Here is a 19,616-nt window from a genome sequence, read left to right as displayed (position 1 = left end):
ATAATACTATCATGGATTTCATTTCTCCCCTTTTTCAATTCTTCCATAGATACAAAGATTTGATTTGAAAGTAGTGCTGTACCTGCATAGACACATAATTTAAAACTGGATATCACATCCGAATTTAAAAGGTAATGTTGTTTATAGAGCCCTTAACATTAGTAACGATTCATCTAAAATTATGAAATATTTGAATAAACTTATTCTTAATTTTAACACAGTAGTAAGATATTTGAATATTGTCTTTATAGATACTAAATTGATTTTATTTTAATAGATTAATAAATACATAAACATTATATCTTTGCTATCCACTTAGTATGAAACTTATGGTCCTACTTCATGTGGATGCTTATATTTTGGCATACAAGGTAACAAGGTCATATTTTCTCAGACTTTCGTTAGTTTTCTATCTGTATTGTTGCACATTTGGATAGTCGGGCCCTTTGATGCTTACTATACAGTTTATGTCTTGCTCATTGTTAAATGCCATACGGCTTTTTATATCCTCGTCCTTTCGTCTTTGGTAGATAGTTCTCTAAATATGTTTATATTGTAAATTCTTTTGCAAAATTTTGGCAACGGCATTTTGCTAAGTTAATATTTGAACACAAGAAATCATAATAAATACAATTCTGCATAAAAATTTTAAAATGCATCTTATTTAAATTATGAATGAAGGAGAGCTCATACTTCTTTTTCAGGAATTAAAATTTTCTTGGATTTTAAAAGATTTACGTCAATCAGTAAATCTCTAGGAAGGCATATTGGGCATTTTGTGGTTTCCTCTGACGTCAATATTTTTGTATTGATAAAATATATTTTCTGTCGTAGCTCAAAATTTGGTGTGGTATTTTTGTTTTCCGACTAAAATCTAGAAACAATTTTATGTAATTGTAATTTCACATAAAAACATGAATGTCTATCATGGTTGCTTAATATACGTCGTTTGGTCTTTGGGGGATAGTCGTCTCATTGGCAATCATACCACATTTCATTATTTTATATAAGAACTTAAGTTTTGTCAATTTGTTTATATGATTTAATTTAAGTTTTAGTATGAGACTTATAGAACTACAGGTGAACATTTCAATTATTCTGACCTAATCTGCCTTGTCATTGATTAGCACAGGTGTCAGACCATTACATTTAGGACACAAAAGATTTAAATTTGTCTACCGTCAAAAAAGCTCCGTTATAGAAAAAATAACTATAGGTCTTTATAGCCCGATGACCAGAGTCAACAACTTTATTTTCACCAAAAAAATCATTAAATATCTAATTTCGATTAAAATACCTTTTTCTTTTCAGTAACATAATTGCAAACTTGCATATATTTAAAGTTTAAAATATGATTAAAGCCAAAATATACAAGTCGAAAATATAAAACGTATGACAACATAAAGGACAGAAAAATAAAGATATAAAATAAAATAAATTAAAAGTCAAACATTCAACACGTTCCTTACTTGAGATAAGCATGACTCTAGAGGGATTGTAAAAATTGTCAAGAAATAGCGAATAATGTCCACAGATAGGCAATATTGTCCAGGGATATGCAAGATTTTCAAGTAAGTAATTTTTCAACGTGTTTTTTTTTAAAATGCTTTGATTAATCGCTGATATACAAAAATTCCCGACCAATGCGCTGATAAACAAAAATTCCCGACCAATGAGCTGATATACAAAAATTCCCGACCAATGAGCTGATATACAAAAATTCCCGACCAATGAGCTGATATACAAAAACACTTAATCAAAGAGAAGGTTGAGTAACTACTAAATAGTGTAACATTGCTACACACTATATATAAAGATAAAGAGACGTGGTATTATTGCCAATTAGACAAACATTCAATAAAGACTAAAAGACAAGGTTGTGAACAACTACAGGTCACAGTACGGCAATACATGTAAACGCCATACCGTAAAGCAATCTGCATTGTATTTGAGATTGTCTAATCCTGCCCTCCTTTCCCCGAATGTGACATACAGAATGAGACTTATCACAGGGTTTGTACTTACATGAGCAACACGACTGGTGCCACATGTGGAGCAGGATCTACTTACACTTCCGGAGCACCTGAGATCACCCCGTTTTTTTGTGGTGTTCGTGTTGTTGCTAAGTCTTTAGTTTTCCATGTTGTGTTTTGTATTCTGTTGTTTGTCTTTTTGTCTTTTTCTTTTATTGCCATGGTATTGTCACTTTATTTTCGACTTATGAGTTGGAACGTCCCTTTGGTATCTTTTGCCTATCTTTTTCTTTTTCAGGAACCAATAATCGAAAGATTGTCTAATTCCTCATAATATTTTAAAAGATATTGTTTAGGTTTATCGATTCTTTTCGGGTAATATAGAATTTGCCATACTGTTTGGACTTTTGGTGAACCTTTTATTTATAAAAAAAACTTTCGGTTAATTTATAGCGATCTTTGTGGAGTTGGCTACGTGGTATAAATATAAGAAGATGTGGTATGATTGCCAATGAGACAACATTCCACCATAGACCAAATGGCGTAGAAGTACACACCATCTTACTTTGATAGACCTTTGTTTGTATAGCTAAAAAAAGATTTGTTTGCAGAATAAGGAAGTTCTATAGGTACAATAACTAAGACCTTAATGTCAATAACAAGTTGCTTCATCCTGATTATCTGATATAAAACATTGATTAGAATTGTTTGAAAAGACGGACAAAAATCAATCGTTAATTTGGACTTCTCTGTCAGATTTCTTTTACTTTGTTGATGAATTCATTTATCACCAATGTGAAATTAATGCAGGATTTTGTCATCCAAATTACCTTAAGGCCATAACAAGTTCCATGAAACAACAAATTACTGTCAGTATTAAGACGAATTACAGTCGCTAATGTCTCAAGATTATTTCAAATCTAACTTCAAAGTGAGGCGGAGTGATTTGATGGGGAATCAAGATAGAGTTAATTGATTCAATTATCCTCTAATGAGATTCTAGGATTGTATCTTTTGGAAAGGTCTTGGAGCTTAAACTTAAACGAAGTCCGTTTTTATCCTACAATTATTAGCGAAATTTAGCAATGCATGATAACTTTTATTTAGGTTTGGCAAGATTTTAAAATGAAAAATATAGTTTAACATTTTTAGGACCACTTTCTAAAAACTATATACCAACTTTCACTTTCACTTAAAATTTACTACTTCAACGATCGTTTCAATGAATATAATAAATAGTAAATGATAACTGTAAAATTGACAACAGCACACCAAAGAATAGCAACTCCACAAAACAATGATAAAGTCAGTCATCCTAAAACTAATGGTGTATAATCATTGTATAGTAACCGACAACGAGTCAACACAACCTGTATATATAAGGACCTACAATCAATTTCACAAAAAATCGTAAGAGAAAAAATACTCTGAGGTCATTACATTTCAGTATAACTTACGTTCAATTTTGGTCGTAAGATCTTTTGTAAAAAGAGCCCCTGTCCATTGTTGGTGTTGCCGTCTAGATGTCTTTGGGTAATTGTTGTTGTTGGGTTGCTGTCTCATTGAACTTTATTTTTTTCTGACAATTATTTAATGCTTCTTATCAACACAAGAATTATTCAATGATAAACACACTGTTCCTGAAAACACATTTATTAAATGACAATATTACAAAAAACAGGATATCCTTTAATAACGGAACAAAATAAAAATCCGGAGGAAAACACCAAAGATGCAAATGAAAGGAAATGAAACAAAGAACAAATAGAAAGAAGTAAAAAAAAGAATGAAGTTATGAAGCAAACTTATTTCTATGAAGCCGGTTTAAATAAAAAAAACCAACAATACATGTAATTCTCATATTTGTAATAAATTGCATTCGTAATTCTATTTAAATCAATGAGTTTACGTGATATTTTTATGCGAACTTGCAACTAGCAATACAAAATTACATATTTTGTATGTATACCGTAATGTGTATGTTTTTTCCTAAATCCCAACAAGAAACAAAGTTGTCTAGTAGCAGTTTAGAATATTCACAAATTCATTAGTCAAAGACATATAGCTACAGACAATGAAGAAAAAAGAAAAAAAAATATAATAAACGACAGTCCACCAAATACAATATGTAAATCTAAAGATTGTGACACAGGAAACCCTTAAAAAATCAAAAAGCTCAGGATGGCTAAACAATTCATGTTCTACAAGTGGCACCAATAGTGTCACTCATGCAAGTAAAACTTATAATGGTAAGTCGCATCCAGTGGTGTCCAAATCGTGGAAAAGAGGATCGTTGGTGGCTTCGACATGTTGACCATATCTTTAAACATCTATGACACAGATATTTCATAATGGTTAACCGACTCGTGAAAACTTTGGAGGGGGAACTTAACATCTAATATAAGAGCCCTAGATCTTGATGCAGTAGCTTCCTCGAAAGCCCTCTATCAAGTAAATCATGACATGAAACGCAAGTTCTGGAATATTGTTTCAAATGGGGGATAATAATATACTACAAATGCAAATGCTGCTTGAATGTTCACAATGGAAAAATTGAAATAATCCCTTTTTTTAGTAAAGTTTATTACTCAACCGACCCTCATTGTCAATTTTACGATGTTGTTCACGATATCAAACACGTTACATTTTTGTACAAAATGATCTCTCATACATGTACTTCCGCCACGCCATATTTCCGGATAACATCATGTTGTTGAATTAGATTAAAAAGTAAGTTTAGATTAAGTTGTTTTATAGAAATGAGAAGATGTGGTATGATTGCGAATGAGACAACTCTCCACACAGAAATTAACAACTACAGGTCAACGTACGGCCTTCAACGATGAGCAAAGCCCATACCGCATAGTCAGCTATAAAATGCCCCGACATGGCAAATGTAAAACAATTCAAACGAGAAAACTAAAGGCCTTATTTATGGTCAAAATGATGAACGAAAAATGAATGTGTTACACAGCAACAAACGACAACCACTGAATTACAGGCTCCTGACTTGGGACAGGCACACACAGAATGTGGCGGTGTTAAACTCGTTTGAAGGCGTCAACCCTCCCCGTAAAATGGGACAGTGGTGTAACAGTACAACATAAGAACAAACTATAAAAATCAGTTAAAAAAGACATAACTTGGACATATTTTACTGACTTATGAGTGTTCCACACAAAGTTTTTGTTTAAAACATTCTGAACCACATGTACTTTTTTTCTTGGTGTGGTTCCACATATTTTAAACCTTTGTTATTAATTGTTGGCAATTAGTTTTGTTGACAGATATATCAGAATGCCAAAACCACAGTCTCGGTCTACTTGCAACCAAAAATTCTACATTTTTAGGTTTTGCGGGACTTGTAAAATTGGCCGAATATGTCCAAAATATTGCATATAAATAGAAACAGGCGAGGGGTATACGTCAATAACAGCAACCAGACGAGAAAAAAAGACGTATGGAGGTTAATATTAACTTTCCAAAAATAGACAGATGTCTTTACAGTATGACAGTAATCTTCCGGAGTCTTCAAAAGTTGCGATTATAAATTTAAATGAGACTATCAAAGATTTACCAGTTGACTCTAAATTACAATAAAAAAAAACCAAAGAAATAAAAAAAAAAAAAAAAAAAAAAAACAACTAATGTTAATTTGGTATTTTCTGTTTGAGACTTTCTATGTAAATGAATTCATCTATCAAGGTTTGTCACCCAAAATTTACTTTAAAACATTTAATACCTGTATATGGTGTAGATTTAAATCGTAAATGTAACAAAATAAATCTGAAGTGTGGTTTACTTGGTTATTAAGAAAAGGTTCCCTATTCATTTGGATTTACTTAAAAAGTATTTAACTGGGAATATATAAACATGTTTCAATAAAAATGTATAAACTTGTATAATGTTTGGTAGGAAATATAAATATGCATGTACAATAACTATTGTAAGAAGCACGACACGTGCATGTTCCAAACAAAAACATGCATAAATCTGATGTTCAGTAGTTGTCGTTTGTTGATGTGGTTCATAAGTGTTTCTCGTTTCTCGTTTTTTATATAAATTAGACCGTTGGTTTTCCCGTTTGAATGGTTTCACACTAGTAATTTATTTTTTGGGCACTTTATAGCTTGCTGTTCGATGTGAGCCAAGGCTCCGTGCTGAAGACCGTACTTTGACCTATAATGGTTTACTTTTATAAATTTTGACTTGGACGGAGGGTTGTCTCATTGGCACTCATACCACATCTTCTTATATCTATTATATAAAGTACAATCAACAAAATTTTGAAAAGCAAAATATATAACTCATTATGTAAGAATCAAAACAAAATTGACCTTAGCGGAACAGTCACAAAAGAACAAAGTTAACCTTCCAAGAAACGATATCTTAAGACTTTTTTATGAACCGATAGTGTCCATTATAACGTAAATGTTTAGCAGTGCTGGTATGATCAGCTATTCTTAAATGTGTCTGACATGGTAATTATATTTTTATCCAGCATATAAACATTAAAACCATCTTAAATATCTAAACGAGGTAGAGGAAAATAGACAATCATAACTGAACAATTTAACAAAGGCTTTACTTTCAGGATTAAGTTATGGAAAACACCGAAACTTCTGATGTTTGTTCTAAAAATCATGAAGAGCCACATCTTGGTATGTCGGAGTCAAATGAAGATAACGACCGCACCGACGATGTAAGGATTCATTTTGACTCGACGACGACATTTACACTACACAACACAGACATCAATGACATCAAAGTTATGAAAGACGGCACTATTGTAATCGCTGATTATCATTGGCAGCATGGTGCGGTGGTTACGTGTGACATGCAAGGACAGAATGTGCGGCGAATAGAAGAACCGAGCGGTGGCAGGCCGTTTCGACTAGATGTGATGGATGATGATAATGTCGTCGTTTCCCTCCCAGATAAGGGGGATATTATGTTTGTTGACGTGAAGCGTGGAGTGATTACAGGATGTATGGGTTGTACGGGTACCAACATAGTCTACCGATATGGCGACATATATATTCAAAGTAATGATATTATTTATAAGATACGAAAGGGTGGCCAATCACTAGGAACAATAACTCCGTTTGATTTTCGACCACTTTACTTCAGTGCTACAGACAATGGAGGATTAATATACTGCACTGTACGAAACAGAAATGAATTGATTTGCATGGATGATAGGGGAGTGACACAATACGGAATAACAGCACCATTGATGACGTCACCACACGGCATTACAATCGACGATGAATGGTTTATATATGTCGTCAGCGCAAAATCTCAGAATGTGCATAGATTTCACGAGAGAGGCATACCCTTTCAGAGAATTATCAGTCTGCCGTCTAAACTAAAATCACCGACAATATGTTTTCACTCTGATTCCAAGTCAATAATAATTGGAGATAAAGACACAGTATTTATTTACAAGAAAGAACTAGATTTTTACTAAGATTCCAACTGGTGCGTATATGGAATGCTTTACTTTACTTTGTAAGATTAGTTCTAATTACGTGTTTTACACTTATCGATTGTATTTTACATATTTCTGTGTTTTTGTTTTTTAACTTTGTCAAAATATGTAAATATTGATATTGATTTCTATTCACCGAATTACTATCATCATAATAATACATTTAAAATAAACTAAATGCTTTTGAGTGGTTACTGATATATTATATTTCTTACACTAGATCGAACATATATACCCGCAATAATACTTTCTGTCTGTAAATTTCTATTTCATTAAATTAGAAATTATGTTAACGTAAAATTAATGCACAACCCCCCTAGTCAAATTAACCTTTAAACGGTTTTGACTGTTCTGTTAAGGTTTGTATGGCTTGACATCGGACACGTTATGATTTTTGCTTTCTATTTTGGACTGGAGTTGTACAATGTACCTGTTGAAGTTATTCGAAAAACATGTGTTTACGCACGAAAATCATATCTTACATTTATAGTTTTGCAACAACAACAAAAATAGAAAGAAACAAAAATTATGTATACTCAATGGGTATTTGACAAAACATGTAAATGCGTATGACATTCTCTCTTCCGTTTGACATCCGTTTAATGTTTGAATGTAACAAATTTACGACACATCGACAACAAAAGTATATATCATATTATAAACAGTAAGTTAACTTTCATACATTTGATATAATAATGAATATAAACTGGTAACCCAAAACTCTTTTAAACTCGGGCTAATGAAAGATTGATATATTGTATAGGTTCCGGTCTTTTTGAAAGACTGTATGTTGACCGCTACATTTATTTTTGTTATTTGTACCGAAGGAACATTGTTTCGCTGCCGTACATACTACATGTACACTCCTGTTTTATTTATATAGAAAACGCACAATAAAGGCAATTCAGAAAAATATACTATAATATCTCATTTTTAATTCATAATCAATAACTATTGGTATCTTTTATAATTTTTGCAAATCTTAAAGAACAAAGACCCCGTATTCGACTCTGTGCTATCTCGTGCATCTGGAACTTACGGAAGCGTATTAGGGACATAGTAAACATAAAATTGACAGTGAACTTTTTATTCAAAGTCGAAATTTTGACATTTCAAATCTTAAATTTTCGACTTAAACTTTTCAAATCTCGAAATGTTGACTTTCTAAAATCTTGGAATTTCGACTTTTTAAAAAGTCAAAACTTTGATTTTTTTTTAAACTCGGAATTTCGACTTTTTTAAATCCAAAATTTCGACTTCTTTTGAACTCAAACTTTTAAAATTTCGACATTTCCTCAGTATTTATACGTTTGCGATTATCACATACACAGTCATTTATATCAGCAAGTAGAGAACCATATACGTCATAAACATGATAAGCATTTTTTAATAAACTAAACCATTTTAAAGAGGTTATTTTAGATAGAAAATCTTTTCTTTGCGGAAGAATAAATGAAATATGTTTCACATACAAATGTCTATTTCAAGTCTGGACTTCAGATATGTGTATCAAGACAACCCCGTTATTCCGACACACCTGTATTACGCCATACTTTAATTCAACAGTCTAATATATAAAGACATTGGTTAATAGTTGTGGCATAAGAATGCCAACTTGTAGAGTTTAATCAATGTTCCAGAAAAAGAACCAACATTTCAAAATTCTAAAACTAGAAAACTGAGCAGCTCATGAGTCGTCCTAAATATGCATGGTATATTTGCCACTTGATTTACCATTGTTTAAACAAGGCAAATTAAGTGACTTGCTTTTGGGAAACCAAACAGGCCTTTAAAACCAACCATAAAGCACGGGATGCTAAATGTCCACAGATCTGACGATCCTATGACAGTGTCGTGAAAAAAAACATGGAGTATGGAAAAACAACATTTTTTTTCGGTCAACATGCATGTTCGAAAGAAACTCTTTAATATTAAATGCTTATCCATATCATAATTGAAGAACAAAACCAATTTCTGAAAATACATTTCCAAAATGTGTGGATGATGCTTGATAATTTGCGTCCATGTCGCCTCCTCCTAAAATTGTAATAAATGTGTTTGAATACTAACATCAAAGATTAAATACTGAGGAAACGTCGACATTTTCAGTTTTTAAAGTTAAAATTTTGAGTTAAAGAAAAGTCGAAATTCTGAGTTTGAGAAAAGTCGAAATTTCGAGTTTAAGAAAAGTGGAAATTTCGAGTTTGAGAAAAGTCGAAATTTTGAGTTTAAAAAAAGTGGAAATTTCGAGTTTAAGAAAAGTCGAAATTTCGAGTTTTAGAAAAGTCGAAATTTCGAGTTTAAGAAAAGTCGAAATTTCGAGTTTAAGAAAAGTCGAAATTTCGAGTTTAAAAAAAGTCAAAATTTAAAAGTCGAAATTTCAAGTTACAGTCAAAATTTCGAGATTTGAAATGTTAAAATTTCGAGTTCAAGACGAAATTTTAAGATTTGAAATGTCAAAATGTCGACTTTGAAAAAAAAGTTCACTGCCAATTTTATTTTATTTACTATGTCCCTAATACGCTTCCGTAGGTACGCACTTCCAGAATAAAATATTTAACTAACAACACACAATAACGAACCTAAATGAAACAGACTAGGTCAAACATCAACAAAAGTTATATAAACATAAACGCACCAAAACAACAGCAAATAAATCAGATAAAACGCATCAAAACGTTGTTAAATGAAATAACATTGGTGTAAGAGTAACACAATTTAGGCAAATTAAATGTTGATTTAGAAAGTATTAAGAAACTAAGGTTTCAACTCCCTCAGGCAAAGTTGACCTCATATGGATTTGGCTATTTTCTAGGTCCTTTTTGGTCATAAGGACCATCAACTGTATCGGTTCATATATGTTATATCCTTGGCTTTCAAATATTTGGCTTTAAGAGTTTCTGATGAAAGTAAATCTAGAAAAGCGCTTCGGACGCATGAAATTTGTAAAGTGTTGTTTTCAGTTTTGATAGAATAAACTTTTCTAACATGGTTAACTTACTGCCTCCTACATTAGTTATTACTACATGAACATGTACCTTATCAGTTGACTTACGGATTTTAAATATTCCAATTCTTTTGTCCGTGATTTTACGACTGTTACATTTGTACCTGGTATACGTTGAGAAAATAGAATAAAATTTGTTGTTTATTACTATTCACTAAATTTTACTTTTCAAATTATTCAGTTATTTTTTTAATTATGATTGATTGATTGATAGTTGGGTTTTAACACCACGTTCAGCACTCTTGACTATATCATGGCAATTAGAATGTAATGCGGTGAAAGCCGGAGTACATGGAGAGAACCACAGAACTTAACAGAAATCCTTAGTCATGAGAAAAAAATACCAAAAGATACATACATTTATCACCTACAGATTTTAGGCTAAAAAATCAAATGAAAAACCCTTATAATGCATTCACTAAAAACTTTTTATTTTTTACGAGTAAATAATAAGTAATTATTTTCAGCCTAACAACATGACCGAGTCCTACATGTATAGGCTAAACACTGATGTCTTTGATATTCGGAAGGATGATTTACCAACAAATACTCCGGAAACATCCGAGATTACTCTTAAAACATCCGAACTTACCACCCACGATGACACTGACGAGCGTTTTGATAAAGTTTATAAACTGGAGACAACATTTATTTTACCGAGCACGGACATAAGCGACATCAAAGTAATGGAAGATGGCACAATTGTAATAGCTGATTTTCAACGTTGTTCTTTAGTTGTGTGTGATATAAAAGGGGAACAACTCCGTAGAATCGGACAAACCGATGGATGGAGACCTTTCCGATTGGATGTGGTAGACTACAGTGATGTCGTTGTTTCTCTGCCGCAGCGGAATGAAGTCATGCAGGTTAATATAAGGCGTAATGATATCAAGCATTATATTGTTACAGGGTGTCGCAATGTTGCCTACCATGACGGTGAACTGTTTGTTCAAAGTAACGAAAAGATTAATGTTATTACTATGAAAGGTGGCTTGAAGGATACAATAACGCCTCCTGGTTTTTACCCTATCTATTACCACGTGTCAAAGAATGGGGATGTTTTATGCACTGCACGTGGTAAAAATGACCTTATATGTATAAACAGACTTGGAGTAGTACAATATACAGCACATGCACCACAAATGCTGTTTCCATATGGAATCACAACCGACAGCAAAGGAAACATATTAGTTGTAAGTGCAGGCTCCAACAATGTTCATGTATTTAGTCCCAATGGAAGACATTCTTCGTTGATAGCTAAACTGCCTGTCAATTTGGAATTCCCGACGATTTGTTTTTATTCAAATGCTCAATCTATTATAATCGGTGATAAAGACCAAGTTTTCATTTACAAATGACAGCATCTTTATTATGCATTTATTTGTATGCTGTAAAATAAATATTCTTGTCTACAGCTGCATATAGGTGCATATATCCCACGGTTCTAATGGACAGTATATGAATGTATACATTGGCCGTTTTACATGTATATAATTTAAAGATATAAATAAATATTAGCCGTAGTTCGGGAAATGATAGTCGTTTGCTTATATTTTCCCTTTTTATTTGGCTAAACAATTTGACTCGCACTTTTGATATTTTCAAAACAATCTACGCTACAAAATGAATAGAGGATTTGCAATATGTTGGTTAGTACATACATTTATATGATTTTGAATGTTAGTTCGAACATTCTACAGATAAAATCATTTAAATTCAGAGAGCTTTACAAAGAGTCTCATCCTTTCCATAGAAAATGATAATGTATAACATTGTCTTCTTTCAATACAATTACGACAGATTTTAAAATAGTAGAACTACAATATCAGTAATGGACATAACAAAAACTTCATCACCAAACACCACAAAAAACTATTCAACAGCTCTAGATCTTAACATAGATCTTAAATTTTTGAGCATACCTTCTACGGCAAACACACGTGTATCTGATCCTTTTTGTTAGGGTGATTATTGCTCAATCTTTAGTTTTCTGTATGATATTTTATGTGTGGTCGTTTGTCTGTTCGTCTTTTTCTTTTATACAGTATTTCTACGACTTAATATATGTAGCACATGCAAGAATGTACAAAATATAATCGAAAAAAAAAAGAGTTGACGAAAAAAGAAATAATGTACAAAAGACCTTTAGATTGCTTTACAATGTTTTAATCAAACAAAGTAGAGTTGTTGTTATAAAGGCTGCAATAGTTGGATCTGAAAGAGAGATCAATCATATACTAAATCATTGTAGCACTCGTCTTGATTTCTGTTTTTGCTTTTTGTTTTATTCAGACAACCAGACTCAAACTGTGGCGATAGGGTCCAGATTTTACATAGACTCAGATTAAAAAAAAATTTCGTTTAGATTAACCAAAATCTTTATGTCAATTCGTTTCTCGTTCTTTTTGGGTGCCACTCTTACACTTATTACTCTTCCTATCGAAAAATAGTAAATACATTACCAGAGTGACGACATACTTTTGAATAATTAGAAAAATGAACTAGTTCTTTGACAAAAGAAGAAAACTGCGTATAGTGGTTATCCGCTTTTATTTCTTCAGAAAATCTAACAAAAAATACTTGACGTTCCAAAATCAGTCGATTTACTTTTCTTTTCTTTTCAAACGCTTATATAAGCTAGAAGATTTAATTGTATCGTTACACTAGTTTAGTGTGAACTATAATTGTTATTTATTGTTTCATCATTATAAAAACAACAAACCAATCTGTAATCAGAGAGCACTAAAAGAGAAAGGATTACCTAATAGGAATTTTAGATGTCCGGTTAAAAAAAAGTTGTATTAGATACACGAATAACTAATTAACTTTGTCATTGCATTTCGTCTTCCTACTGGAAATTATTGTCATTAGATTTAAAAGGACGTTTTGTGTTATTGCAAGTCTTCGGTTTTTAGGCATGATCATGTTGGCGCGTTTTCTAATTGTTCGCTGGCTTATTGTTCGCTAGCTTGATGCATCTTATTGTTCGCTGGCTTATTGTTCGCTAGCTTGAGTCTGGTATTCAGACATTCATGTTTTGTTAGTATTTCAATTAAATGTTCATTCTATCGCATTTGTTCAATCGAGAGAAGAATCATATTTACTACTCAGCGAGACTTTGATTGGTGCGTGTATGAATCCACACATCAAAATAATTGTAAATGCAAGGAAACATCTCAAATTGGTTATCCATATTGAGAAATATGTTATTAATTTATGATACAGTATATGAACAATAAGATGCATTGATTGATATATATTTGGAAACGCATGATATTATCATAAACATTAGGAGTTGTATGATTGACAATGAGACAAATTTCATCCACAGACCAACTGACGTGGTTTCTGACATTAAACATTAACATACAGAAAATGGCGGGGTCAAACATGTTTGAGAGCCATCTCCAAACCCTATATATAGCTAACATGGGATATTTTTGTAATAGCAAAACACAAAAAACAAAAAGAACAAAAAGAAAAAAAACTAAATATACGTTGGAAAAGGCTTGTTTAATATGCTTGTAGTTAAAAGGTATTTTTTATTATAAAAAGCATTTATCCTAAATGTAAAGTTTCATTTTAACAGTAATTGAGAGAAAGTTGTATTATAAATGCATTATTATTCATAATTTGAAATTAATTCACTTCATATTTCTACTCTTAGCCATGGTGTTGTCAGTCCTTTGATTTTTGACTTAATTTTTAAGAAAGAAAAAAAAAATATTTCACGTGAAATATCTAGGAGACATTTTTTTTCTAAGGTATTTTGGTCGTTCAAAGAATCATTATCAGACAAAACGATCGAACTTACTGAATCAATTCAATTTTGAATGTCCATAACCATTTTAAATTAGACTTAAAAATTAAAAAGGTCACAATTGACAATTCTTGAAAAGGGTAACTTCATTTTTAGAGCAATAATACCAAGCAGAATGAAATACAATAAATCTCGTTAAATTACCGTAAATTTACCTAAAATAACAGCAGAAGAACCAAAATTAGGTTCCACTGGGGCTAATCCAAGACTTGTTGTGTTTAGAACCATTTCAGTTGGTGATAATGTTGGATGCGTTGTTGTTAAGTCTGCTTCTATTGTAAGTAACTCTGGATGCGTTGTTGCGTCTGCTGTAGAAAATTCTGGATGTGTTGAGGTGTAGTTCTGTTCCATCGAAGCAACTACAGGATCTTCCGGACAGTCAGATAGTAAGGTAGCAGCAATACTGCTTTCTAAAAAATAAACGATTTTTAATTGAATTATGGATGTATACCGTACACAAGATAAACACCAGCGCCTGTGTTGACGTTTGTGATAACACGTATATGGACAAAGTATATTTCTTACTATGGAGGTATTGACAACACATGGTTAGAAACATATACGGAAGAAATATTTTTAAAACGTACGATGCTATTCTTCATGTGAAAGGTTGCAGTTCATGGGCAGAGTTAAATGAGCCGAAATAAGAATAAAACATATTTCGCAAAGAGCAGACTTAATTGATCTTTTAATATATTAACAAAATAAGTTATAAAAAAATGTATATCAAAATATAGAATTGTAAAGTATGAGTCCCATTATTCCTATGTTAAATTCTTCTTATTCTTTGAGTGTAGTATAACTTGTCAATTTCTAGCAGTATTTCCCACAGCAAGTCACACTTATACTTTGCGACATCGAAACAGCTTAACATAGTGTTAGCGTGACAGGACTTGTGATATCGACTTTATTCGAAAACATAGAATATAATGTGGGGTACATAGGATGATGATGATGGATGGCTGCTTAACGTCCATCGGCAAGTTAATATGCATATTCAGGACGAGAACATGTTAATGTTATATGAACATTAACCCTGCTTTGTACTAGACCGACACGCTGAACTGGATTTTTTACGTGCTAGTTCACAAGGTAACAGTCCGCAGGGAGACATGTCACCTTAACCGGACACATTATTCTGACTCCGAGCCGACCAGTCTTTGCTCTTACTCCTTAATGCCGCGTGCTAGGTGGAGAAGCAGAAAATATCAATTTTAAAGTCTTTGGTTTGAACTGGCCGGGGTTCGAACCCACGACCTCCCGCACTCGAGGCGAACACGCTACCACGAGAGCACCGAGGCGGTGGGTACATAAGAAAATAAGAAGATATTGTATGGTTGTCAATGAAACAACTATATAACAAAGGCCAAACGACAAGAATGCGATAAATGTCAGCGGACGGCTGTCAAGACTAAACACACCATTTACTTTATAGTAAGTTATAAAAGACCCGGGATGACAACATTTGAAAACAATCAAAAAAATAACCAACGTTCTGATTTATGGCAAAAACAATTATCAACAAGGATACTTTTTACACATAAACCAAAAAACCATGCGATTACAGGCCCTGGCTTGGAAAATGAATATACAAGATGTTACATGGTTTGTTGTAGAGCGCTTATCTCTTACCTGGGTAGGGATGTATCAGCACACCATGAGAACAAACTGTAAAAAACAGATTGAAAAGGCTATGTTCGCCAAAATAAAGTCAACCCAACGACTGCAGAAAGCAATCGAAATCTAGAGGTCAACATACGGTTTTAAACAACTTGATAATTGGCTATACCATGTGACAAATAGACAAAAAAAAAATCACAGCAATTATAAACATATTCGTATTAAAAAATGGACCGCCATATTTATATTGACCTCTAGATATCTTTTGGTTATAAGACTTGTTGGCGGCTGTCTTCTTGACACAAACAAAAACTTACCTAATTTTGGTACTAGGTCAGGAACTAGATTGCACAAGTATACAAAGCTTGAAACGTACAACAGATAATACGAATCAGGATTACTTGCTATTCCCTTCAGTTCAGCATTACTGGCGGAAAGAGCAGAACCTATTCCTAACGAAAACACCTCAGCGCCATCTGTTCGTAGGTTATCAGCTTCCATTTCAGGTTTAGGATATCCGGAAGACTGTCCGTCGGTCATGACGATAACTGCAATTTCAGCTCCGGACCTAGCACCATTGCCTGTCGTAAGAATTGTGGATTGGGTATAATTGATAGCCATTCCTGTCTTTGTTATCCCATTTGTAATAGTTCCTTTCAAGTTCTTGATTTTTTGTAGAAGTTCTGTTTTATTTGTATATGAGTCGAAAGCAATGTCAAGTCTATTATCAGAGGAAAACGTCATTACAGATACTTTTAGATTTTGATCATCAATGGTTAGGAATTCTGTTACATTGTATATGAATTCTACTGCTTCGTCAAAATGCCGTTCCTGTATACTTCCTGATCTGTCAACAATGTATACCACATCTGAAAGTGTAAGAATGTTAATTAAATGCCTAAATGTTATGGTAATCAATTAAAAATAAAACCCCCCCCCCACAAAAAAAAAAACAACAAAAAAACCCAACCATTATACCTTTTATAGCACAGAGTGCTAGTGGCAAAATAGAAACTAAAGCATACACATGTATCATATGCATGGTTATGATCTTGCGTCTTCGAATATTGTTTGAATTGATGATGAATTTATAGGTACACTGGATGTCGTGACAGTATAGTCATTTAATTTACACTGTTGACACTAGTGACATTTCTATACAAATACTGTGACATGTCTATACAAAAAACTGGACCAAAAGTTAGGGTCTTCAATTGATAATTTAAGTAATTGGTAAGCTAAGATAGTATTATGTGCATGTTGGTTTGCTATTTTCTACGTTTTTTTTAAATATACAAACTATGTTTAATTGCTTTAAGATTATCCAAAGTGTGCGGTAAGCGCTTTGGTCTCATGAACATTTCTTTTCATATAATTGACTGTCAATTCAACAATTTTTTTATTTGTACCAACGTACGCAACAGTGGGCTAAAAATATTCCAATGAACTGAATTGGTATGATATATCTGGTAGTGGAACGTTAATTTAAAGAACATACGTCATTTGTCTTGCCTCGTTCTGATTAGTGGTCCCAATGTCGAATTCTGTGATAATCTTCCCGCTTATCCCAGTCTAGAATCATATTGTATGCTATACAAGTGTACGATACATGTGTATATGTACGGACGCTTCATCTTTTCAATCCTGTAAAATACATATACACAAATAGAGAAAGGGAGAAAGAATATCGCCAAAAATGCAACACAACAGTGAAACAAACGACGCCAACCACTAACACTGACTCCGTTAACAACACAGAACTTCTCACAAAGATTGATTGTTGTTTGCTTGACGTCTAGTGGCAAATATTTTATGTAAAATCAGAACGGGAACAAAACAACAATCATATGATACAAGCATGTTCGGTGTGAGCCAAGGCTCCGTGTTGAAGACCGTACTTTGACCTATAATGGTTTACTTTTATAAATTTTGACTTGGATGGAGAGTTGTCTCATTGGCACTCATACCACATCTTCTTTTATCTATATTGCAGGGGATGCTTAGCCTGTCGACTTGTCATATTAGGGTTATACTATTGTTATTCTTACTTGACCTGTAAATATAGTATTTGTCAAAACACATTACTAGTAATTTCCCATTAAAGTATACTAGTATCGATCGGTTTTGCTCATTATTTAGAACCGTTCGCCCGCTCACCTTTAGTTGTTTACATTCTTCCTCTTTAGTGTTTGGTGGATAGTTCTCACATTGACAATCATACCAAACTTTCTTATTTTTTACGACAATGTTTTCAAATATTATTTAAGGTCACCAAAATATTACGGTCGAAAGACACAATAAATAAAATTCTCATCTAAAAGACATAGAGACTCGGTTTTGACCTCATAACTCATGTATGTTCATAAAAACTTTATATGATTTTATATCTACGTTGCTTGCGACATCATTTCCCTTTACAACATTAACGTAATATCATAGTTTTATATTGTCCAAGTATGAAAAGATATACATGGATTACGTTTTAGTAATTGCAACCATTAAAAGTTTAAATTCTTAACGATATATATCTATGTTTTAAATGAAAAAAAAATACAATTGTAATACAATTAGAAAACAAAAATACCAAGCCCACTTTATGATCATGACAGATAAATCATTTATTTAACAAATTAAATACGAAGACACGAAAAAAAAAAAATTAAAAGAAATTGTATTTTGTAGTCTATTTCATGTAATCACAAGTCATTCAACCCATTCATTGTTAGTAACTCTATCTTACAAGAAAAAGTTAAAGAATAAACAAGGTTTTAATTTGATTCTTAAATGTGATAAAGTTTAAAGTCTCTGATGAATTCTGCTGACATAAAGTAATGTATTTAAGATTCATTAAGACAAATACGTAAATTACTCTAGATTGGTAACAACACAGTAGAATCATAATAAGGCTCGGAGTTTTTAATTTATATTATGACAACAATATAATAGGAGATTACACTTGCAAGAATCTAAATTTATCCCGACAACGACATAACGTTGAGGCTTTGGCTAACTCGGCTGTGTATTTTTATGTGTTGGATTAAGTTGTTTTATGTAATGTATCCGTTTTTATTCTGTAGTTAGTCCCCACTTCGGTTTTATCATGTATATCTATTATATAGTCATTTTATAAAATTTCCTGATTGCAAAATTATAAATTATTCTAAATAATTAGGATGTTCTTGTCCCAGGCAGAAAACCCTGGCCGTGATAGGCGCAACTTACAAGGAAGTTTTGGTCCTCGGTGCTCTTCAGCTTTGTACTTGTTTTGGCTTTCAAACTTTTTTCATCTGAGCGTCACTGGTTGGTCTAGTGTGGACGAGACGCACGTCTGGCGTATTGAATTTTAAGCCTAGTACTTTTTGTTAGCTATTATTCGTGTTCTTCTTTGTCCTATATGTTCTCCCATTTATTTGTATTGTGGTCCTGACATGTGATGTTGTCGTTTTGGTGTTGTGTTTGACGTTGCCATAAAAGCGGGAGGTTTGGTATGCCACAAAACCAGGTTCAACCCACCATTTTTTTCTTAAAATGTCCTGTACCAAGTCAGGAAAATGGCCATTGTTACATTATAGTTCGTTTCTGTGTGTGTTACATTTTAATGTTGTGTTTTTGTTGTGTCGTTGTTCTCCTCTTATATTTGATGCGTTTCCCTCAGTTTTAGTTTGTAACCCGGATTTGTTTTTATCTCCATCGATTTATGAGTTT

The 19,616-nt window shown here is 32.7% G+C and overlaps 1 protein-coding gene and 1 long non-coding RNA gene across 2 annotated transcripts; one reads left to right on the top strand and one right to left on the bottom strand.

Moving 5' to 3' along the window:
• Window positions 1–4,655: 4,655 nt before the first annotated feature.
• Window positions 4,656–12,531, top strand: LOC127714812 (uncharacterized). The gene is made up of 3 exons (XR_007987951.1): window positions 4,656–4,703; window positions 6,568–8,128; window positions 10,939–12,531. It is a non-coding gene; the product is annotated as an uncharacterized LOC127714812 (long non-coding RNA).
• A 95-nt stretch (window positions 12,532–12,626) lies between these two features.
• LOC127715748 (collagen alpha-1(XII) chain-like) lies at window positions 12,627–16,775 on the bottom strand. The gene is made up of 3 exons (XM_052221900.1): window positions 16,229–16,775; window positions 14,447–14,701; window positions 12,627–12,685 (listed from the first exon to the last, which is right to left on the bottom strand). Exons 1-3 carry the CDS (start codon window positions 16,653–16,655, stop codon window positions 12,627–12,629), a joined length of 741 nt encoding a protein of 246 aa, XP_052077860.1. The 5' UTR covers window positions 16,656–16,775.
• Window positions 16,776–19,616: the final 2,841 nt, after the last annotated feature.

The sequence above is a fragment of the Mytilus californianus genome, unplaced genomic scaffold, assembly GCF_021869535.1.
Source record: "Mytilus californianus isolate M0D057914Y unplaced genomic scaffold, xbMytCali1.0.p SCAF_9, whole genome shotgun sequence".
Lineage (NCBI taxonomy): Eukaryota > Metazoa > Mollusca > Bivalvia > Mytilida > Mytilidae > Mytilus > Mytilus californianus.
This window is presented reverse-complemented; position numbering and strand designations above follow the sequence as displayed.